Below are 24,384 nucleotides of genomic sequence, written 5' to 3'. Positions count from 1 at the left end.
CACATTTTGAGCAAGGAAGATGCTCGGCACACAGAAAGGGGCTGATTATCGCATCTTGAGCAACAGTATATGAGGACACATCAGTATATATCTAGTAGGAAGCTGTTTATAGTGATAGGCCATGACCCAGGTCTCTCAATAGCTACATTGGCCTGGAGATTGCGCCAGGGTAGCTGTGGTTTGTGGCACCAGGATTCACTCTCCTGACACATAATCCTTGACTGTCTCTCCTTTTTGTTACATGTGAAGAGCTGAACCATTTGCAGGATTGCCGGATTGCCAGACTCATTCCTGCCACAAAAACTAAAGTGAAGAGACCTGACCTTGACTGTAGGGTATTTTTAAGCAATAAAGCGGCAGTTGCACATCACCAATAAATGCATTATATATGATCGTTAACGTGGATGCCGACGACAAGTAAACAATAAACTGCTGTGCTGGGGAGAATACTGATGTGTGGTGGGCACAGCCGCCTGCAGGGGATGAGGAGTCACAGAGGGACAGCAGAGTTCTGAAGTGACAGGAGCTGAGCTCTGGAGTGCTGGGAGGTGACGAGACAGCCCAGCTGTTGTGGTTGCACATGCAGAAGAGGGGAGGTGTAGACAGACACAGGTAAAGGACAGACAGCTGGGGGGGAGTCACATGATGACATTCACAGTGCATCGTGCCAGCTATATAATCTGCAGCACAAACAGACTCTGCAAACTCTGGACCAGGCTCCCTGCATCCTTCCTGTGAGCTACATCTGCAGCCCCCCACCTACTACATCCGAGCCCCCAGTCTGCAGCCTGGGCTGAAGGATAAACCGCACATCCAGGATGGGTCCTGTGAAATGTTTACTGCTTGTTGCTGTCTGGATGCAAGGTAAGAAGGAATGCAGTGTCAGGCAGGATCTATGACTGCTCTGTTACAGTCCAGACCCCTTCCTCAGCCTCTCTGCAAGGTGAGACCTCCATCAGCAACAGTGCAAGATGATATAGACATCAGCAGATGGACAGATTCTTATGTCCCTATCATTAAGGGCCAATTCATCCCAAAATAATTTTCTCTATTTATTTGTAAGCTATAATTACAGATGTGACCGTACTTTTAATGTGTATATTGTGGGGACCCTCATGATACATTTGTTCGCATATAAATGACCCTGTGGGGTCTTACATACATCTTTTATTATATCAAGGTAATATCATCGTGAACCCCCTCACTGGTATTTACACCAATTAAAAATTTTTTTGGAGGGGGGGGGGGTTTCAAAGTTTAATGTAATGGATCAGTTTTCTAGCCTCTCTGGCTGTATGATCTTACAGACTCCTGATTAATGACTTGTAATAATAGCTGCATATACATATATATGACCACTGTTACATAGCGCTGTCTAATGCCCAGCTGTTTGCCTTTCTTATTAGTATCGGCCATTCCCCTGTCCAGCAAGCTCTCCGATGAAGAAGAAAAGGTGAGAGGTCTTGTCCTAAATACATATATTACCTGGTGAGGGAGGTCACCTGCCTGATCTCAGGTGCATGGGATGTACATCAACTATACAAATACCCAACACCGGTGTAGTATAAAATAGGTAGCTCATAGTGCAAAAGTGGGTTTAGATTTCAGGTTCTATCAAAGTGAGGTATAGAGATACTGGTGTGGTATAGAGAGACTGGTGTGGTATAGAGAGACTGGTGCGGTATACAGAGACTGTACGGTATAAAGAGACTGGTACAGTATATAGAGACTGGTGTGGTATAGAGAGACTGGTACAATATATAGAGACTGGTGCGGTATACAGAGACTGGTACGGTATAAAGAGACTGGTACAGTATATAGAGACTGGTGCGGTATACAGAGACTGTAGGGTATAAAGAGACTGGTACAGTATATAGAGACTGGTGCGGTATAGAGAGACTGGTGTGGTATAGAGAGACTGGTACAGTAATATAGAGACTGGTGCGGTATACAGAGACTGTACGGTATAAAGAGACTGGTACAGTATATAGAGACTGGTGTGGTATAGAGAGACTGGTACAATATATAGAGACTGGTGCGGTATACAGAGACTGGTACGGTATAAAGAGACTGGTACAGTATATAGAGACTGGTGCGGTGTACAGAGACTGTACGGTATAAAGAGACTGGTACAGTATATAGAGACTGTTGCGGTATAGAGAGACTGGTGTGGTATAGAGAGACTGGTACAGTAATATAGAGACTGGTGCGGTATACAGAGACTGTACGGTATAAAGAGACTGGTGCGGTATACAGAGACTGGTACGGTATAAAGAGACTGGTACAATATATAGAGACTGGTGTGGTATACAGAGACTGGTGTGGTATAGAGAGACTGGTACAGTAATATAGAGACTGGTGCGATATACAGAGACTGTACGGTATAGAGAGACTGGTACAGTATATAGAGACTGGTGTGGTATAGAGAGACTGGTACAATATATAGAGACTGGTGCGGTATACAGAGACTGGTACGGTATAAAGAGACTGGTACAGTATATAGAGACTGGTGTGGTATAGAGAGACTGGTACAATATATAGAGACTGTTGCGGTATAGAGAGACTGGTATGGTTTAGAGAGACTGGTGCGGTATAGAGAGACTGGTACAGTATATAGAGACTGGTACGGTTTAGAGAGACTGGTACGGTATAGAGAGATTGGTGCAGTATAGAGAGACTGGTACAGTATATAGAGACTGGTATGGTATTTAGAGACTGGTACAGTATATAGAGACTGGTACAGTATATAGAGACTGGTGTGGTATAGCGACACTAGTGTGGTACAGAGAGACTGGTGCATTATAAAAAGACTGGTTAGGTATAGAGAGACTGATGTGGTATAATGAGACTGGTGTAGTACAAAGAGACTGGTTCATTATAATGAGACTGGTGCGTTATAATAAGATTAGTGTGGTATAGAGAGACTGGTGCGGTATAGAGAGACTGGTGCGTTATAATGAGACTGATGTGGTATAGTGGGACTGGTGTGGTATAGAGAGACTGGTGTGGTATACAGAGACTGGTGTGGTATAGAGAGACTGGTGTGGTATAGAGAGACTGGTGTGGTATAGAGAGACTGGTGTGGTATAGTGAGACTGGTGTGGTATAGTGAGACTGGTGTGGTATAGAGAGACTGTTGTAAACAGAGACTGGTGTGGTATACAGAGACTGGTGTGGTATAGAGAGATTGGTGTGGTATAGAGAGACTGGTGTGGTATAGAGAGACTGCTGTGGTATAGAGAGACTGATGCGGTATAGAGAGACTGGTGTGGTATGGAGAGACTGGTGTGGTATTATACAGAGACTGGTGTGGTGTAGAGAGACTGGTGTGGTGTAGAGAGACTGGTGTGGTATAGAGAGACTGGTGGGGTATAGAGAGACTGGTGCGGTATAGAGAGACTGGTGTGGTATAGAGAGACTGGTGTGGTATGGAGAGACTGCTGTGCAGAGGCAGAACTCTGGGAGGCAACGGAGTCATCTGCCGCCGGGCTCCTGCTCTGAAGGGGGCACCTTTCCTCCCATTCTGTGACACCATTGAATTAAGTTAATTGATAGCTGTCGCTGTCTTTTCAGTGGCCGACTTCCTCACTGGTCCCTGCACCTTACAAATCACACCCTCTTTATTATACTGAATATACACATTTTACAAGGGTCACACCCAGGATTAGAAACCATGATCTATTACACTGGAAGCAGACACCTTACTGATGAAGCTGTTTGCTCCTGTATAGGAAATATTAGAATTTTAACTACTGTATATGAAGATACTTCTCTGACAATTACACGTAACTTTATATAGTTAGAATTCTCATGCTTCCACTACAGGAACAAATAACTCCATCAGTAAAGTGTCTGCTGTTAGTGTAACAGGTCATGGGTTCTAATCCTGGGTATGACTGCTAAGAAATGTGTGATTTAAAATAAAAGACAATTAAATGTATAAATATAGTATATAATTTTTTTCAGAACACTACATATACACACACACACACACACACACACACACACACACACACACACACACATATACATGCACACATACATACATATATTTATCTTAATATAGGAAATAGGGGTGCACCAATATTTATCTTGCCTCCGGGCAACTGGGAGGAACTTACGCCACTGCTGCTGTGGTATAGAAAGACTGGTGTGGTATAGAGAGACTGGTGTGGTATACAGAGACTGGTGTGGTTTACAGAGACTGTTGTGGTATAGAGAGACTGTTGTGGTATAGAGAGACTGGTACGGTATAGAGAGACTGGTGTGGTATAGAGAGACTGGTGTGGTTTAGAGAGACTGGTACAGTATAGAGAGACTGGTACAGTATAGAGAGACTGGTGTGGTATAGAGAGACTGGTGTGGTATAGAGAGACTGGTGTAATATAGAGAGACTGGTGTGGTATAGAGAGACTGGTGCGGTATAGAGAGACTGGTGTGGTATACAGAGACTGTTGTGGTATAGATAGACTGGTGCAGTATAGAGAGACTGGTACAGTATATAGAGACTGGTGTGGTATAGAGAGACTGGTGTGGTATAGAGAGACTGGTGTGGTATAGAGAGACTGGTGCAGTATAGAGAGACTGGTACAGTATATAGAGACTGGTGTGGTATAGAGAGACTGGTGTGGTATAGAGAGACTGGTGTGATATAGAGAGACTGGTGTGGTATAGAGAGACTGGTGTGATATAGAGAGACTGGTGTGGTATATAGAGACTGTGTGGTATAGAGAGACTGGTACAGTATATAGAGACTGGTGTGGTATAGAGAGACTGGTGTGGTATGGAGAGACTGCTGTGGTATAGAAAGACTGGTGTGGTATAGAGAGACTGGTGTGGTATACAGAGACTGGTGTGGTATAGAGAGACTGGTGTGGTATAGAGAGACTGGTGTGGTATAGAGAGACTGGTGTGGTATAGAGAGACTGGGGCGGTATAGAGAGACTGGTGTAGTATAGAGAGACTGGTGTGGTATAGAGAGACTGGTGTAGTATAGTGAGACTGGTGTGGTATAGAGAGACTGGTGTGATATAGAGAGACTGGTGTGATATAGAGACTGGTACAGTATAGAGAGACTGGTGTGGTATATAGAGACTGGTGTGGTATAGAGAGACTGGTGTGGTATAGTGAGACTGGTGTGGTATAGAGAGACTGGTGTGGTATAGTGAGACTGGTGTGATATAGAGAGACTGGTGTGGTATAGAGAGACTGGTGTGGTATAGAGAGACTGGTGTGGTATAGTGAGACTGGTGTGGTATAGAGAGACTGGCGTGGTATAGAGACTGGTACAGTATAGAGAGACTGGTGTGGTATAGAGAGACTGGTGTGGTATAGAGAGACGGGTGTGATATAGAGAGACTGGTGTGGTATAGAGAGACTGGTGTGGTATAGTGAGACTGGTGTGGTATAGAGAGACTGGTGTGGTATAGAGAGACTGGTACAGTATATAGAGACTGGTGTGATATAGAGAGACTGGTGTGGTATAGAGAGACTGGTGTGGTATAGTGAGACTGTGTGGTATAGTGAGACTGGTGTGATATAGAGAGACTGGTGTGGTATAGAGAGACTGGTGTGGTATAGAGAGACTGGTGTGATATAGTGAGACTGGTGCGGTATAGAGAGACTGGTGTGGTATAGTGAGACTGGTGTGGTATAGAGAGGCTGGTGTGGTATAGAGAGACTGGTACAGTATATCAGTGGCGTCACAAGGCGGGTGCGGGGGGTGCGGCCCGCACCCGGGTGTGACACCTGGAGGGGGTGACACCAAATGTCAGCTCCTCCGCAGTGACAGGAGCCAGGTGCTGCAGTGTGAAATTCCGTTACAGCACCCGGCTCCTGTCATAGCAGAGGAGCCGACAGCACACTGAGACCGTCTCTGGGGGAAGCCCAGCATCTCCGGAGATGCTGGGCACGCCCCCAGAGTGACGATCCCGGTATCCCCGCGAAGCCACGCCCCCTAGATGTAAGGCCACGCCCCCTTTTTGCCGCGATCGCGGCAGTACATCAGGGGTGCGCACCGGGTGTCACCACACCTGGTGACGCCTCTGCAGTATATAGAGATTGGTGTGATATAGAGAGACTGTGTGGTATAGAGAGACTGGTGTGGTATAGAGAGACTGGTGTGGTATAGTGAGACTGGTGTGATATAGAGAGACTGGTGTGGTATAGAGAGACTGGTGTGGTATAGAGAGACTGGTGTGGTATAGTGAGACTGGTGTGGTATAGAGAGACTGGTGTGGTATAGAGACTGGTACAGTATAGAGAGACTGGTGTGGTATAGAGAGACTGGTTTGGTATAGAGAGACTGGTACAGTATATAGAGACTGGTGTGGTATAGTGAGACTGGTGTAGTATAGAGAGACTGGTGTGGTATAGAGAGACTGGTGTGGTATAGAGACTGGTACAGTATAGAGAGACTGGTGTAGTATAGAGAGACTGGTGTGGTATAGAGAGACTGCTCTGGTATAGAGAGACTGCTCTGGTATAGAGAGACTGGTGTAGTATAGAGAGACTGGTGTGGTATAGAGAGACTGGTGTGGTATACAGAGACTGGTGTAGTATAGAGAGACTGGTGTGGTATAGAGAGACTGGTGTGGTATAGTGAGACTGGTGTGGTATAGAGAGACTGGTGTGGTATAGAGAGACTGGTGTGGTATAGAGACTGGTGTGGTATAGAGAGACTGGTGTGGTATAGAGAGACTGGTTTGGTATAGAGAGACTGGTACAGTATATAGAGACTGGTGTGGTATAGAGAGATTGGTGTGGTATAGTGAGACTGGTGTGGTATAGAGAGACTGGTGTGGTATAGAGAGACTGGTGTGGTATAGAGACTGGTACAGTATAGAGAGACTGGTGTAGTATAGAGAGACTGGTGTGGTATAGAGAGACTGCTCTGGTATAGAGAGACTGCTCTGGTATAGAGAGACTGCTGTGGTATACAGAGACTGGTGTAGTATAGAGAGACTGGTGTGGCATAGAGAGACTGGTGTGATATAGAGAGACTGGTGTGGTATAGAGAGACTGGTGTGGTATAGAGAGACTGGTGTGGTATAGTGAGACTGGTGTGGTATAGAGAGACTGGCGTGGTATAGAGACTGGTACAGTATAGAGAGACTGGTGTGGTATAGAGAGACTGGTGTGGTATAGAGAGACTGGTGTGGTATAGAGAGACTGGTGTGGTATAGTGAGACTGGTGTGGTATAGAGAGACTGGTGTGGTATAGAGAGACTGGTACAGTATATAGAGACTGGTGTGATATAGAGAGACTGGTGTGGTATAGAGAGACTGGTGTGGTATAGTGAGACTGTGTGGTATAGTGAGACTGGTGTGATATAGAGAGACTGGTGTGGTATAGAGAGACTGGTGTGGTATAGAGAGACTGGTGTGATATAGTGAGACTGGTGCGGTATAGAGAGACTGGTGTGGTATTATAGTGAGACTGGTGTGGTATAGAGAGACTGGTGTGGTATAGAGAGACTGGTACAGTATATAGAGATTGGTGTGATATAGAGAGACTGTGTGGTATAGAGAGACTGGTGTGGTATAGAGAGACTGGTGTGGTATAGTGAGACTGGTGTGATATAGAGAGACTGGTGTGGTATAGAGAGACTGGTGTGGTATAGAGAGACTGGTGTGGTATAGTGAGACTGGTGTGGTATAGAGAGACTGGTGTGGTGTAGAGACTGGTACAGTATAGAGAGACTGGTGTGGTATAGAGAGACTGGTTTGGTATAGAGCAGTCTTTTTCAACCAGTGTGCCGCGACCAGTTGCAAGGTGTGCCGCGGAGCCAGAGCAGCTTCCTGCACCTTCAGATTGAACTGTTGGCCCGGGCTCTTCTTAGAGGATCAGTCATGCTCCGGCCATGACCTATGCCTTTGTGACGCGGCGGCGTGATATCATAGGTCACGACCACCGCCTGCATATACAACTTCCAGTTCCCGCCTGCATCCACAGCTTTCCTTGCCCACCCACATCCACACCTGCCCGCCCGCCCGCTGCTCAGTATTTGCAGCACTCCACTATGAATAACCCCCTCTACTGATGGACAGGGAGGAGGACAACGGACCGGTAGCGGCTAATATTTGTTATGTTATTTCTCCTGTGGGGAGCAATAGTATTTATGGGAGGAACAATGTGAATAATTAATGTGGGAAGCAATAGGATTTATGTGGGGAGCAATGTGATTGTATTTTCTGTGTAGGCCAATGTATGTATGGATTTTTTTATTTTTTTTGCTCTGAGGGCCAATGTGTGTTTTTGTTTTGTTTTTCCTGTGGGTGAACTGATGGTGTGCCTTGGCAATTTTAAAATATTGTTCGGTGTGCCGCGAGTAAAAAAAGGTTGAAAATCACTGGTATAGAGAGACTGGTACAGTATATAGAGACTGGTGTGGCATAGTGAGACTGGTGTAGTATAGAGAGACTGGTGTGGTATAGAGAGACTGGTGTGGTATAGAGACTGGTACAGTATAGAGAGACTGGTGTAGTATAGAGAGACTGGTGTGGTATAGAGAGACTGCTCTGGTATAGAGAGACTGCTCTGGTATAGAGAGACTGGTGTAGTATAGAGAGACTGGTGTGGTATAGAGAGACTGGTGTGGTATACAGAGACTGGTGTAGTATAGAGAGACTGGTGTGGTATAGAGAGACTGGTGTGGTATAGTGAGACTGGTGTGGTATAGAGAGACTGGTGTGGTATAGAGACTGGTGTGGTATAGAGAGACTGGTGTGGTATAGAGAGACTGGTTTGGTATAGAGAGACTGGTACAGTATATAGAGACTGGTGTGGTATAGAGAGATTGGTGTGGTATAGTGAGACTGGTGTGGTATAGAGAGACTGGTGTGGTATAGAGAGACTGGTGTGGTATAGAGACTGGTACAGTATAGAGAGACTGGTGTAGTATAGAGAGACTGGTGTGGTATAGAGAGACTGCTCTGGTATAGAGAGACTGCTCTGGTATAGAGAGACTGCTGTGGTATACAGAGACTGGTGTAGTATAGAGAGACTGGTGTGGTATAGAGAGACTGGTGTGGTATAGTGAGACTGGTGTGGTATAGAGAGACTGGTGTGGTATAGAGAGACTGGTGTGGTATAGAGAGACTGGTGTGGTATAGAGACTGGTACAGTATAGAGAGACTGCTGTGGTATACAGAGACTGGTGTAGTATAGAGAGACTGGTGTGGTATAGAGAGACTGGTGTGGTATAGTGAGACTGGTGTGGTATAGAGAGACTGGTGTGGTGTAGAGAGACTGGTGTGGTATAGAGACTGCTGTGGTATAGAGAGACTGCTGTGGTATAGAGAGACTGCTGTGGTAAAGAGAGACTGCTGTGGTATAGAGAGACTGCTGTGGTACACAGAGACTGGTGTGACATAGTGACATTGCTGTGGTTGTGGTATAGTGACAGATTTACTAGTAAGTTACTTTGGAATCTATATAAATCAGGGATGGGGAACCTACAGCCCTCCAGCTGATGTTGAACTACACATACCAGCATGCCCTGCAACAGTTTTACCATGGCCAAATAGCACAACTGTAGCAGGGCATGCTGATATGTGTAGTTCCACAACAGCTGGCGGACCGAAGGTTCCCCATCCCAGATATAAATGATCTTATACTCACACAGCGGTTAATCCAAGAAGAATATAACAGAAAAGCAAACTCTACTCGCTGGGGCACTCTTTGTATTTTAAAAATATTTGATTACAATGTATTGATATATACATTAATATAATAGCCATGCCATTTTTTAGTACACACAAGAAAAATACAAAAACACTTTTGTTATAATAAATGTGCAGAGATTTTGAAGGGGAAAGAGGTCACTGTGATCGGAGATAATATGTAAGGCAACATTAGTTGTTTGTATCGTTTATTACAGTACATAGGGGGTCATTCCGAGTTGATAGCTCGCTAGCTACTTTTAGCAGCCGTGCAAACGCATTGTTGCCGCCCACCGGGGAGTGTATTTTCGCTTTGCAGAAGTGCGAACGCTTGTGCAGCAGAGCGCCTACAAAATTATTTTGTGCAAAACAATACCAGTCCTGTAGTTTCTCTTTATGTGCGTTGATTCTAACGACGGAGGGACGGTTTTTGACGTCACACACACGTTCGCCCAGCCACGCCTGCGTTTTTCCCGACACGCCTGCGTTTTTCTAAGCACTCCCTGAAAACGGTCGGTTGACATTTCCTGTGTTCGGCCGTGCGACTGTAAGCTTCGCTAGAGCCTGTGCAAAATCACGATGCTCTTTGTACCCGTATGTCGCACGTGAGCATTGCGGTGCATACGCATGTGCAGAAATGCCGAGTTTTAGCCTGAAAGCTGCGCTGCGAACAATGGAAGCTAGTGATCAACTCGGAATGACCCCCATAGATCACCAAGTTCACAGTGCATTAGTATTCGATAGATACAATAGTTATGTCAATTTTCTATAGCGTTCTGTACAAATAAAAAAAATAGATTAAAAAAATGTTTCAGCCAATGATGTTTATGATTTCATATTGGGTAGAGTTACCCTGTAATCACATATTGGTCATGGCTGTATGTATTGAAAATATATATAGAGATTCTGAAAATTAACATGATATGATGAATGCTTGTGTATAGGCGGTAAAATACAAAAACAAATGTTATCACCTGGTTTGCCTGATTAATCAATATATGTGTTATTATTCAGTAGTCTGCAGGTTTCCAGGACGATGGTTAGGCACTGACAGAATATAACTAGTCTGTGTTTCCGCAATCTGAATAATTACTTTACTCTTGCGAAAGGTCCTGCCTCCTGTCACTATGCTAGAATAGCTGAGAAAGTCTCGTCTTGCCTTGCTCTTGCTTCTGCTGTCCTACTGTGTGTCCCAGTTAACAGTGAACAAGAGGGTGAGAGTACACAGGGATAGGTCAGAGATGAGAGAAAAATGAAGGTGGATCTGGTTTTGTGCGGAGACTATCACTCCCAACCCTGTTTGGTATACCAGTGCAGGGGAGAGGAGGGAGAGCGCTGCACAATGAGAGTCCCTCTGACATGGGCAAAGAACAAAAAATGTTGAGAGACAAATAAACTTATGAATAAGAATTATCTAACAGAGATCAGCATACCTGCCTAAATTAGCAGTTATAATGTTTTAGTAATATTCATAGCTATTAGAAATAGTTAAGGTAGTGAATTGCAAGTGAGAGAATGTATAGTTAGTATTTGAAAAATATTTATATATATATATATATATATATATATATATAGATAACAGGGAAACATTATATATATATCTCCTATATAATAGCCCTATTCTGTGACCTTGTGATTCATTTGCTAATGCTGGGCGGAGTTACAACAGTGGGCGGAGTTAGTCAAATGAGTCACAGAGATCTGGCCAAATCTACAGGAGACTAGGAGCAGAAGCAGATTGCATGGGCATTGGGCATGGCACAGGCAGGGGTGCAGACCTCCCAGCTTTCTGCAGGAGCTTTATCCAGGCAGAAGGAGGGACACACACACACTCGGCGAAAAGGGGGCGTGGCTTCACGGGAGGGTCCCCGTTTTCGTCAGTGAAGGAGCATGCCCAGCGCTCTGTGAGCTGCTGGCATGCTCCCAGGGGCTGATTATGAGTCCGGGGGGCCCAGGGCACTTGTGACAGGCGAGCCCTATCTCATTGCTGTGCCTGCTGTAGGTTGGGGGCGTGGCCTAATCGCGGCCCGCGCGGCCACGCCCCCTTATGCAAATTTCGATTTTTATTTTTATTTTTTTGATGGGATTTTGGCCCCTCAGCTAGGGCTAAATCCAGAGGAGGTGGTCGCTCCCCCCCTACACACCCGCACAGGCAGAAGAAAGCAGGGAGACTGCTGCCTCCCTGCAACACCACAGACCTGCCAATATGCAGCAGCGTGTGCTGACTGTAGCACAATGCTGCCACTGTTACTGGCAGGACGGGGGGGGGGGGGGTAGCTTCTGAGCTGGGACAGAGCTACTCCAGCCGGGGGGTCCCCTAAAACTGTGGGGCCAACGGTACGTATCCCCTGCCCCCCCCCCCACACCTTAATCCGGCTCTGCTGCTGGAACCCCACCATTAATCCGTACCCCCTGATGCCCCCTCTCCCTCTGTCTCCACTATTCACCGCTGCTCTGCTAAGCAGAACAGCGAGTACAGGAGCTTTCCAACTGCCCCCCCCCCCCCCCCCCACCGCCGGACACTGCGACCCGCGGGTGGGACAGCGGGACAGACCCCAAAAAATGGGTGGTGTGTGAGGGGTATGTCATACAGACAGACGGGCACCGGCTCACTGTGTGCTTGACCCCCCCACATCGGCATACTCAGCAGGGTCTCTCTGATGCGGAGGAGCGTCACTTTCTGGCACACTCCACGCTTCTTAGCTGCAGTTTAGTGGGGCACCTGCTGCTGTGCAGGTTTCATACTACCTCTGTTATCTCCAGCCCCGGCAACCCCACCGCTAGCTGCAGCGCTGCCACCCGCAGTGGAGTGCGCCCAGCTCATTCACACACTTTAGCTGGCGGGTAGTGCTGCAGAAATCCGAGCTGCTTGCAGGCTCTGACCCACTCCTCCCTCCAGCCGCAGCGTCTCCTGGGAGCTAACCAGTCACTCCCAGTCTCCCCTTACCACAGTGCCCGGAAGCCGTGAGGTCCGCGCCACGTGCATGCTATGACCCCCTCCTCCCTCCAGCCGCAGCATCTCCTGGGGGCTAACCAGTCATTTCCAGTCTCACCTTACCACAGTGCCCGGCAGCTGCGCGAGGTCTGCGGTGTGTGACTGAGGAGGGGGGGAGGGATGCGGACGGGCAGAGGAAGCAGGACTCCAGCCTGAGAGAGTCAGCCATGCCAAGTCGCCAGCAGCAGCAGATCCCAACAGGTTGGAGTGGAACAGCAGCAGCCAGCAGCAGTGACTCCGGTAAGACACATCTGTCTGTCACCACTGTTTTGTCCCTAATACCAATCTCTCCCGTGCCCTGTGTTCTGTCATGTCCCTGTCACCCCTGGCCTTGCCCTTTCACCCTTATCCTGGCCCTTTCACCCTTATCCTGGCCCTGTCACCCTTATCCTGTCCCTATCATTTCTGTCCTGGCCCCGTCACCCCTGTCCTGGCCCCGTCACCCCTGTCCTGGCCCCGTCAACCCTGTACTGACCCTGTCACCCCTGTCCTGGCTCTGTTACTGCATACCCTCCAACTACCTTTTATGGCATGTACAGTACCCGCAGCGCCTCCAGACCTCTCCCCAATGCACCACACCTCCGCACCTTCCCCTCCACCACATGCGGCACTCCACCCCTCCCCCACATGCTGTGCCTCCAGACCCCCTACACCACCCGTGGCTCCCACTCCTCCACCCCTTCACCACCCACAGCACCTCCAGGCCCCTTCCACCATTCACCCCCCTTATATGTCTCCCTCAACACCTGCTCCCCTCCACCCGCAGCATCTGCAGACACCCTCCTCCATCAGCGGTCCCCCCCTCACCCACCCCTCCCCCACCAATGGCACCCCCGCACCTGCCCCTCCACCACCTGCAGCACCTCCGGACCTCCTTTCCCATCCGCCGCAACACCCGTACCTGCCCCTACCCTACCCATGGTGCCTGCGGTCCCCTACCCAACCCCCGGCACTCCCGTCCCTTCCCATCCAACAGCACCTCCGGAACCCTTCATCCATCCACAACATCCCCACACCTGCCCCTCTCCCACCCGTGGCACCCCTGCCCCTCCCCCACCTTCAGTGCCTCCGGACCCCTCCCCCATCTGCATCCCCCACTCCTCTGCCCCTACCCCACGCGCAGCACCTCCCGAACCTTCCCCATCCGGGCCCCACCCCCACTTCTGCCTCCCTCCACCCGCAGCATCTACAGACACCATCCGCAGTCCCCCCCACACCCGCTACATTCTGTACATTGTGCCCTGCAGGTGCTGTTCACGCCGTCGCAAGGGGCTGCGCCTCCTTCACCATCGCACGCCCTTTCATTGTGCAATATTTAACAACTAACAAAGGAATGCAGGTAATACTCCATATAATACAAATATTAAACCCCAGAAAGGCATGCAAGGGTTAAGGGGGCGTAGCCCCTTGCGACGGTGTGAAGAGCGCCCGTAGGGCGCGATGAAGCACCTAGTATATATATATATAATAAGATTTTAAACCTACCGGTAAATCTTTTTCTCGTAGTCCATAGAGGATGTTGGGGACTCCGTAAGGACCATAGGGATAGACGGGCTCCGCAGGAGACATGGGCACTTTAAGAAAGACTTTAGGTATGGGTGGGCACTGACTCCTCCCTCTATGCCCCTCCTCCAAACCTCAGTTAGAGAAACTGTGCCCAGAGGAGACGGACAGTACGAGGAAAGGATTTTTGTTAATCCAAGGGCAAGATTCATACCAGCCCACACCATTCACACCGTATAACTTGTGATATACTAACCAGTTAACAGTATGAATACAACACAGCATCAGTCTGATACCGATGAAAACTATAACATAACCCTTATGTCAGCAAAACTATATACAAGTCTTGCAGAAGTAGTCCGCACTTGGGACGGGCGCCCAGCATCCTCTACGGACTACGAGAAAAAGATTTACCGGTAGGTTTAAAATCGTATTTTCTCTTACGTCCTAGAGGATGCTGGGGACTCCGTAAGGACCATGGGGATTATACCAAAGCTCCCAAACGGGCGGGAGAGTGCGGATGACTCTGCAGCACCGATTGAGCAAACAGGAGGTCCTCCTCAGCCAGGGTATCAAACTTATAAAACTTTGCAAAGGTGTTTGACACCGACCAAGTAGCAGCTCGACACAGTTGTAATGCCGAGACACCTCGAGCAGCCGCCCAAGAAGAGCCCACCTTCCTAGTGGAATGGGCCTTAACCGATTTTGTTAACGGCAATCCAGCCGTAGAATAAGCCTGCTGAATCGTGTTACAGATCCAGCGAGCATTTGTCTGTTTTGAAGCAGGAGCACCAACCTTGTTGGCTGCAGACAGGACAAACAGTGCTTCTGTTTTTCTGACCCTAGCCGTTCTGGCCACGTAAATTTTCAAAGCCCTGACCACATCCAGGGACTCGGAATCCTCCAAGTCTCGTGTAGCCACAGGCACCACAATAGGTTGGTTCATATGAAAAGATGACACCACCTTAGGCAAAAATTGAGGACGGGTCCGCAATTCCGCTCTATCCATATGGAAAACCAGATAGGGCTTTTGTGAGACAAAGCCGCCAATTCCGACACTCGCCTAGCCGAAGCCAAGGCTAACAAAATGACCACCTTCCAAGTGAGATATTTTAACTCCACTGTTTTAAGTGGTTCAAACCAGTGCGAATTAAGGAAACTCAACAGCACGTTAAGGTCCCAAGGCACCACCGGAGGTACAAAAGGAGGCTGAATATGCAGCACTCCCTTCACAAAAGTCTGTACTTCTGGGAGAGAAGCTATTTCCTTCTGAAAGAAAATGGATAAGGCCGAAATCTGAACCTTAATGGAGCCTAATTTTAGGCCCAAATTCACTCCAGTTTGTAGGAAGTGAAGGAAACGGCCCAGATGGGATTCTTCCGTAGGAGCATTCCTGGCCTCACACCAAGAAACATACTTTCGCCATATACGGTGATAATGTTTTGCTGTCACGTCCTTCCTAGCCTTTATCAGAGTAGGAATGACCTCCTCCGGAATGCCCTTTTCCGCTAGAATCTGGCGTTCAACCGCCATGCCGTCAAACGCAGCCTCGGTAAGTCTTGGAACAGGCAGGGTCCCTGTTGCAGCAAGTCCAGTCTTAGAGGAAGAGGCCACGGATCTTCTGTGAGCATCTCCTGCAGATCCGGATACCAGGCCCTTCGCGGCCAATCCGGAACAATGAGAATTGTCTGCACTCCTCTTTTTCTTATTATTCTCAACACCTTTGGGATGAGAGGAAGAGGAGGAAACACATAGACCGACTTGAAAACCCACGGTGTCACTAGGGCGTCCACAGCCACTGCCTGAGGGTCTCTTGACCTGGCGCAATACCTTTGTAGCTTTTTGTTGAGGCGGGATGCCATCATGTCTATCTGTGGCAGTCCCCACTGACTTGCAATCTGTGCGAAGACTTCCTGATGAAGTCCCCACTCTCCTGGATGCAGGTCGTGTCTGCTGAGGAAGTCTGCTTCCCAGTTGTCCACTCCCGGAATGAACACTGCTGACAGTGCGCTTACATGATTTTCCGCCCAGCGAAGAATCCTGGTGGCTTCCTCCATTGCCACTCTGCTCCTTGTGCCACCTTGGCGGTTTACATGAGCCACTGCGGTGATGTTGTCTGACTGGATCAGAACCGGTAGGTCGCGAAGCAAGGTCTCCGCTTGACGAAGGGCGTTGTATATGGCCCTCAGCTCCAGGACGTTGATGTGAAGACAAGTCTCTTGACTTGACCAAAGACCTTGGAAGTTTCTTCCCTGAGTGACTGCTCCCCAACCTCGGAGGCTCGCGTCCGTGGTTACCAGAATCCAGTCCTGAATGCCGAACCTGCGACCCTCTAGAAGGTGAGCACTCTGTAGCCACCACAGGAGAGATACCCTGGCTCTGGGGGACAGGGTGATCAACTGATGAATCTGTAGATGTGACCCGGACCACTTGTCTAGTATGTCCCATTGGAAAGTCCTCGCATGGAATCTGCCGAAGGAAATGGCCTCGTAAGATGCCACCATCTTCCCCAGGACCCGAGTGCAGTGATGCACTGACACTTGTTTTGGCTTCAATAGGTTCCTGACCAGAGTCATGAGTTCCTGGGCCTTTTCTATTGGAAGATAAACCCTTTTCTGGTCCGTATCCAGAATCATGCCTAAGAAGGTCAGACGAGTCGTAGGAACCAACTGCGACTTCGGGATATTGAGAATCCAGCCGTGTTGCTGTAACACCTTCAGTGAAAGTGACACGCTGTTCAGCAACTGCTCTCGTGATCTCGCTTTTATGAGGAGAGCGCCCAAGTACGGGATAATTGTGACACCCTGCTTGCGCAGGAGCACCATCATTTCCGCCATTACCTTGGTGAAAATCCTCGGGCCGTGGAAAGCCCAAACAGCAACGTCTGAAATTGGTAATGACAATCCTGTACCGCAAATCTCAGGTACGCCTGATGAGGTGGATAAATGGGAACATGAAGGTATGCATCCTTTATGTCCAGGGATACCATAAAATCCCCCCCTTACAGGCTGGCGATGAACGCTCTGAGCGATTCCATCTTGACCTTGAACCTTTTCAAGTATAGGTTCAGGGATTTTAAATTTAAAATGGGTCTGACCGAACCGTCCGGTTTCGGAACTACAAACAGGGTTGAGTAATATCCCCTCCCTTGTTGAAGTAGGGGAACTTTTACCACCACCTGTTGAAGATACAATTTGTGAATTGCATTTAACACTATCTCCCTTTCTGGGGGAGAAGCCGGTAAGGCCGATTTGAAAAACCGGCGAGGAGGCACCTCTTCGAATTCCAGCTTGTAACCCTGAGAAACAATTTCTATTGCCCGGGGATCCACCTGTGAGTGAACCCAGATGTGGCTGAAAAGTCGAAGACGTGCCCCCACTGGGGCGGATCCCTTAGCTGAGCCCCAGCGTCATGCGGTGGATTTAGTAGAGGCCGGGGAGGACTTCTGTTCCTGGGAACTAGCTGTGTTTTGCAGATTTTTTCCTCTGCCCTTACCTCTGGCAAGAAAGGACGCACCTCGTACTCTCTTGTTTCTCTGTGACCGAAAGGACTGCATTTGATAATGTGGCGCTTTCTTAGGCTGTGAGGGAATATAAGGCAAAAAATTTGATTTACCTGCCGTAGCTGTGTAGACCAGGTTCGAGAGACCGTCCCCAAACAGTTCCTCACCCCTGTAAGGTAAAACCTCCACATGCCTCTTTGAGTCGTCATCACCTGTCCATTGCCGGGTCCATAGGACTCGTCTAGCAGAAATCGACATAGCGTTGACTCTAGAACCCAGTAGACCAATGTCTCTTTGAGCATCTCTCGTATAAGACAGCATCTTTAATATGTCCTAGGGTCAATAAAATGGTATCCTTATCCAGGGTATCAATTTCCGTCGATAAGGTATCTGTCCACGCTGCTACAGCGCTACAAACCCAAGCCGACGCTATTGCCGGTCTGAGTAAGGTACCAGAATGTGTGTAAATGGACTTCAAGGTACCCCCCTGCTTGCGATCAGCAGGATCCCTAAGGCTAGCCGTATCTTGGGATGGCAGCGCTACCTTTTTGGATAAGCGTGTCAACGCTTTATCCACCCTAGGGGAGGATTCCCACCGTATCCTGTCCTTTGCCGGGAAAGGATACGCCATAATAATCCTTTTGGGAATCTGCAGTTTCTTGTCTGGAGATTCCCACGCTTTTTCACACAACTCGTTCAGCTCATCCACGTACTTGGCAAAAAAACAAACCGAAAAACCCAAACCACGCACTGAAAGGGGTCCCATGTTTACACATGGGACCCCTTTCCCCGTCTGCCGAGACCCCCCGTGACTCCTGTCACAGAGGGTCCCTTCAGCCAATCAGGGAGCGCCACGTCGTGGCACTCTCCTGATTGCCTGTGCGCTCCTGAGCTGTCAGTCAGGCTGCGCACAGCAGAGATACAATGTAGCGCATAGGCGCTCCATTGTATCCAATGATGGGAACTTTGCGGTCAGCGGTGAGGTTACTCGCGGTCAACCGCTGACCGCAAAGTTCCCACCATTGAATAAAATGGAGAGCCTATGCGCTACATTGTATCTCTCCCGTGCACAGCCTGACTGACAGCTCAGGAGCGCACAGGCAATCAGGAGAGTGCCACGACGTGGCGCTTCCTGATTGGCTGAAGGGACCCTCTGTGACAGGAGTCACGGGGGGTCTCGGCAGTCGGGGAAAGGGCTCCCATGTGTAAACATGGCGCCCCTTTCAGTGTGTGGTTCGGGTTTTTCGGTTTGTTTTTTTGCCAAGTACGTGGATTACAAGCTCAGAAGAGGACCGATCTACACTGGATTTTTGTGAGTATAATTTTATTTTTAGGTACCCCATGGATTCTACTTGGAGAAGTGGACCGAGCCACGTGTGAACATAGGTAAGTATGTGTGAATGTAGGTGTGCATGTATGTAATAAAGTTTTACTTTCAAGGTGTGTGAGTTCTGTTTTTATTTGGGTATTTTTTTTGTAGTAGTACTACAGGTACCAGCGGGCCCGTTTTTCCAGCGCATGCTGGTACTTGTGGTTCTCCAAGTACCAGCTTGCGGGGGAGGCTTGCTGGGACTTATAGTACTGCTACAAAAAACTATATTCTTATTTTTACACAAGGCTATCAGCCCCACATCCGCAGCCCTTGGATGAGGGGCACAGCCTCGGGCTTCACCCCTGGCCCTTGGGTGGCTGGAGGGGGGGGGGGGCCCTTGATTTAAGGGCTCCCCACTCCTCCAGGGTACCCCGGCCAGGGGTGACTAGTTAGTGATTTAATGCCAGGGCCGCAGGGACCTATATAAAAGTGTCCCCCGGCTGTGGCATTATCTCTCTGACTAGTGGAGCCCGGTGCTGGTGTTAAAAATACGGGGGACCCCTACGCTTTTTGTCCCCCGTATTTTTGGCACCAGGACCAGGCGCAGAGCCCGGTGCTGGTTGTTAAAATATGGGGGAACCCCTGTCAATTTTTTCCCCATTTTTTTGCAACCAGGACTGGCTCAAAGAGCCCGAGGCTGGTTATGCTTAGCAATTTTTTTTTAACGTTTTTACACTAAATGACCCTTTCCCATAGATAACCATGCACAGATCTCACTGATCTGTGCATGATTATCCAAACTCACCAGGAAAAAGCAGGTCTATTTTTTTGCTGCTTTTTTTAACGAATCGCAAAAAAAAACACCCGCACTTGAGCACTCAGAGACTAACACCCAAATACGAATTCATAGTGAATACCCGTGTTGTATGAAATAACAGCCGCATTTGATGATCGATGGTCTATTCATTTGTATTTCTGAACTTAGCCTTGAAAACCATTACGAATAGCCCAAACACTGCCGAGATTTGTGCTTAGTGAATTCCCGTGTTGGGACTTAGAAAAAAAAACACAAATTGGTCAAACTCTGATTATTAGTAAATATAGGCCCTGATCGCACGGAGGCGTTTTTTTTGCATTGCTGCGATCAGTTAGTCACCGCCTACAGGGGAGGGGGTAATCGCTGTGTAGGGGTGTGATCGCTTGTGCAGAGAGCTGCGCAAACAAAAGTTTGTGCAGTCTCTGCACAGCTTAGGACTTACACAGCCGCTGCGATGATCCGGCCAGGAGCTGATGTCAGGAACCCTCCCTCAAAACGGCTGGGCACGCCTTCGTTTTTCCGGACACTCCCTAGAAATGGTCAGTTGACACCCAGAAACGGCCTCTTCCTGTCAATCTTCTTGCGATCGCCGGTGCAATTGCTTTCTTCGTTAAATCCATCGCTGTCCGGCCATCCCCGTTGCCGGCGGCCGATGCACCTGCGCTTTGCGGAGCATATGCATGTGCGGTTCAGACCCGATCGCACCGCTGCAAAAAAGCTAGCGTGCGATTGGGTCGGAATGACCCCCATTGCACCCAGTACATAGTAGTCAACTTTAAACGATTCAGCGTCAAACTCAAAAGTGCTGAAATTGCTATTTGGTGTGTGCATGTGCAAGGTCTTAAACTGCGATCGCACGCAGGGGGTAACATCATCGGTGCGTCAGCGCTGTATTTTGTATGCATCAAAGCACGGTTTGGGGGGCACAGTCCGTACATTGCAAGCATGTCTGGACTGTTTGCGGGGCGGGCCACGGCGGCTGCGTGATGTCACACGCAGCCGCTGTGACCCACAAGATGGCTGCCCGCTGACTGCCTTCAAGACTGTTGTGGTATACAGAGACTGGTGTGGTATACGACTGGTGTGGTATGGTGACATTGCTGCGGTATAGAGAGACTGATGTAGCATGGTGAGACTAGTGTGATATAGAGAGACTGGTGCGGTATAATGAGACCGGTGTGATATAGAGAGACTGGTGTGCATACGCGCACGCCGGCGGGGTTTCCGAGTACCTAGAAACTAGAGATGAGCGGGTTCGGTTCCTCGGAATCCGAACCCCCCCGAACTTCAGCCTTTTTACACGGGTCCGAGGCAGACTCGGATCTTCCCGCCTTGCTCGGCTAACCCGAGCGCGCCCGAACGTCATCATCCCGCTGTCGGATTCTCGCGAGGCTCGTATTCTATCTCGAGACTCGGATTCTATATAAGGAGCAGCGCGTCGCCGCCATTTTCACACGTGCATTGAGATTGATAGGGAGAGGACGTGGCTGGCGTCCTCTCCGTTAGAATAGATAGAGACACTTGAGTTGATTACTTAGTAATTTTGGGGAGCATTAGGAGTACTCAGAGGGCAGAGTTTTGCTGATAGTTAGTTACTAGTGACTGACCACCACCAGTTTTATTTATTATTTAATATAATCCGTTCTCTGCCTGAAAAAAAACGATACACAGTCACATACCATATCTGTGCTCAGCCTCAGTGTGCTGCATGATAATATCATCTATGTATATCTGACTGTGCTGAGTGCTCACTGCTCACACAGCTGAATTGTGGGGGAGACTGGGGTGCAGTTATAGCAGGAGTACAGTGCACACTTTTGCTGCCAGTGTGACTGACCAGTGACCACCAGTATATTGTCTGCCTGAAAAAGTTAAACACTCCTGTGGTGTTTTTTTTTTTTATTCTATAAACGCATTCTGCTGACAGTGTCCAGCAGGTCCGTCATTCATTATATTATATAAATATTTACCTGCAGTAGTGTTATATTTTTTTTGTTCATCTCTATCATCTTTATCATCTCTATATTAGCAGACGCAGTACGGTAGTCCACGGCTGTGGCTACCTCTGTGTCGTCAGTGCTCGTCCATAATTGTATACCTACCTGTGGTGGGGTTTTTTTTCTATCTTCTTTATACTAGTAGTTTAGGAGTCTGCTGACAGTGTCCAGCAGGTCCGTCATTATATTATATATACCTGCAGTAGTGATATATATATATTTTTTATATCATTATCATCTCTATACTAGCAGACGCAGTATGGTAGTCCACGGCTGTAGCTACCTCTGTGTCGTCAGTGCTCGTCCATAATTGTATACCTACCTGTGGTGGTTTTTTTTTTCTATCTTCTTCATACTAGTAGTTTAGGAGTCTGCTGACAGTGTCCAGCAGGTCCGTCATTATATTATATATACCTGCAGTAGTGATATATATATATATTTTTTATATCATTATCATCTCTATACTAGCAGACGCAGTACGGTAGTCCACGGCTGTGGCTACCTCTGTGTCGTCAGTGCTCGTCCATAATTGTATACCTACCTGTGGTGGGGTTTTTTTTTTCTATCTTCTTCATACTAGTAGTTTAGGAGTCTGCTGACAGTGTCCAGCAGGTCCGTCATTATATTATATATACCTGCAGTAGTGATATATATATATTTTTTATATCATTATCATCTCTATACTAGCAGACGCAGTACGGTAGTCCACGGCTGTGGCTACCTCTGTGTCGTCAGTGCTCGTCCATAATTGTATACCTACCTGTGGTGGGGTTTTTTTTTCTATCTTCTTCATACTAGTAGTTTAGGAGTCTGCTGACAGTGTCCAGCAGGTCCGTCATTATATTATATATACCTGCAGTAGTGATATATATATATTTTTTATATCATTATCATCTCTATACTAGCAGACGCAGTACGGTAGTCCACGGCTGTAGCTACCTCTGTGTCGTCAGTGCTCGTCCATAATTGTATACCTACCTGTGGTGGGGTTTTTTTTTCTATCTTCTTCATACTAGTAGTTTAGGAGTCTGCTGACAGTGTCCAGCAGGTCCGTCATTATATTATATATACCTGCAGTAGTGATATATATATATTTTTTATATCATTATCATCTCTATACTAGCAGACGCAGTACGGTAGTCCACGGCTGTAGCTACCTCTGTGTCGTCAGTGCTTGTCCATAATTGTATACCTACCTGTGGTGGGGTTTTTTTTTCTATCTTCTTCATACTAGTAGTTTAGGAGTCTGCTGACAGTGTCCAGCAGGTCCGTCATTATATTATATATACCTGCAGTAGTGATATATATATATTTTTTATATCATTATCATCTCTATACTAGCAGACGCAGTACGGTAGTCCACGGCTGTAGCTACCTCTGTGTCGTCAGTGCTCGTCCATAATTGTATACCTACCTGTGGTGGGTTTTTTTTTTCTATCTTCTTCTAGTAGTTTAGGAGTCTGCTGACTGTGTCCAGCAGGTCCGTCATTATATTATATATACCTGCAGTAGTGATATATATATATTTTTTATATCATTATCATCTCTATACTAGCAGACGCAGTACGGTAGTCCACGGCTGTAGCTACCTCTGTGTCGTCAGTCACTCGTCATCCATAAGTATACTAGTATCCATCCATCTCCATTGTTTACCTGTGCCTATTAAAATATGGAGAACAAAAATGTTGAGGTTCCAAAAATAGGGAAAGATCAAGATCCACTTCCACCTCGTGCTGAAGCTGCTGCCACTAGTCATGGCCGTGACGATGAAATTCCATCAACGTCGTCTGCCAAGGCCGATGCCCAATGTCATAGTACAGAGCATGTAAAATCCAAAACACAAAATATCAGTAAAAAAAGGACTCAAAAATCTAAAATAAAATCGTCGGAGGAGAAGCGTAAACTTGCCAATATGCCATTTACCACACGGAGTGGCAAGGAACGGCTGAGGCCCTGGCCTATGTTCATGGCTAGTGGTTCAGCTTCACATGAGGATGGAAGCACTCAGCCTCTCGCTAGAAAAATGAAAAGACTTAAGCTGGCAAAAGCACAGCAAAGAACTGTGCGTTCTTCGAAATCCCAAATCCACAAGGAGAGTCCAATTGTGTCGGTTGCGATGCCTGACCTTCCCAACACTGGACGTGAAGAGCATGCGCCTTCCACCATTTGCACGCCCCCTGCAAGTGCTGGAAGGAGCACCCGCAGTCCAGTTCCTGATAGTCAGATTGAAGATGTCAGTGTTGAAGTACACCAGGATGAGGAGGATATGGGTGTTGCTGGCGCTGGGGAGGAAATTGACAAGGAGGATTCTGATGGTGAGGTGGTTTGTTTAAGTCAGGCACCCGGGGAGACACCTGTTGTCCGTGGGAGGAATATGGCCATTGACATGCCTGGTGAAAATACCAAAAAAATCAGCTCTTCGGTGTGGAAGTATTTCAACAGAAATGCGGACAACAGGTGTCAAGCCGTGTGTTGCCTTTGTCAAGCTGTAATAAGTAGGGGTAAGGACGTTAACCACCTCGGAACATCCTCCCTTATACGTCACCTGCAGCGCATTCATCATAAGTCAGTGTCAGTGACAAGTTCAAAAACTTT

General features: G+C 47.9%; 1 protein-coding gene across 1 annotated transcript in view; it reads left to right on the top strand.

Annotated features, from left to right (window-relative positions):
• Positions 1 to 425: 425 nt before the first annotated feature.
• Positions 426 to 24,384, top strand: part of CCER2 (coiled-coil glutamate rich protein 2) — a 69,438-nt gene continuing 45,479 nt past the window's right edge. The window contains exons 1-2 of the mRNA XM_063937934.1: positions 426 to 864; positions 1,407 to 1,453. Of these exons, the coding sequence (XP_063794004.1) occupies positions 819 to 864; positions 1,407 to 1,453 (93 nt within the window). The 5' untranslated portion in view covers positions 426 to 818. The remainder of the gene's footprint in view (positions 865 to 1,406; positions 1,454 to 24,384) is intronic.

This window comes from Pseudophryne corroboree, chromosome 8 (assembly GCF_028390025.1).
Source record: "Pseudophryne corroboree isolate aPseCor3 chromosome 8, aPseCor3.hap2, whole genome shotgun sequence".
Classification (NCBI taxonomy): domain Eukaryota; kingdom Metazoa; phylum Chordata; class Amphibia; order Anura; family Myobatrachidae; genus Pseudophryne; species Pseudophryne corroboree.
Note: the sequence above shows the minus strand (reverse complement) of the source record. Positions and strands in the feature narration are given on the sequence as shown.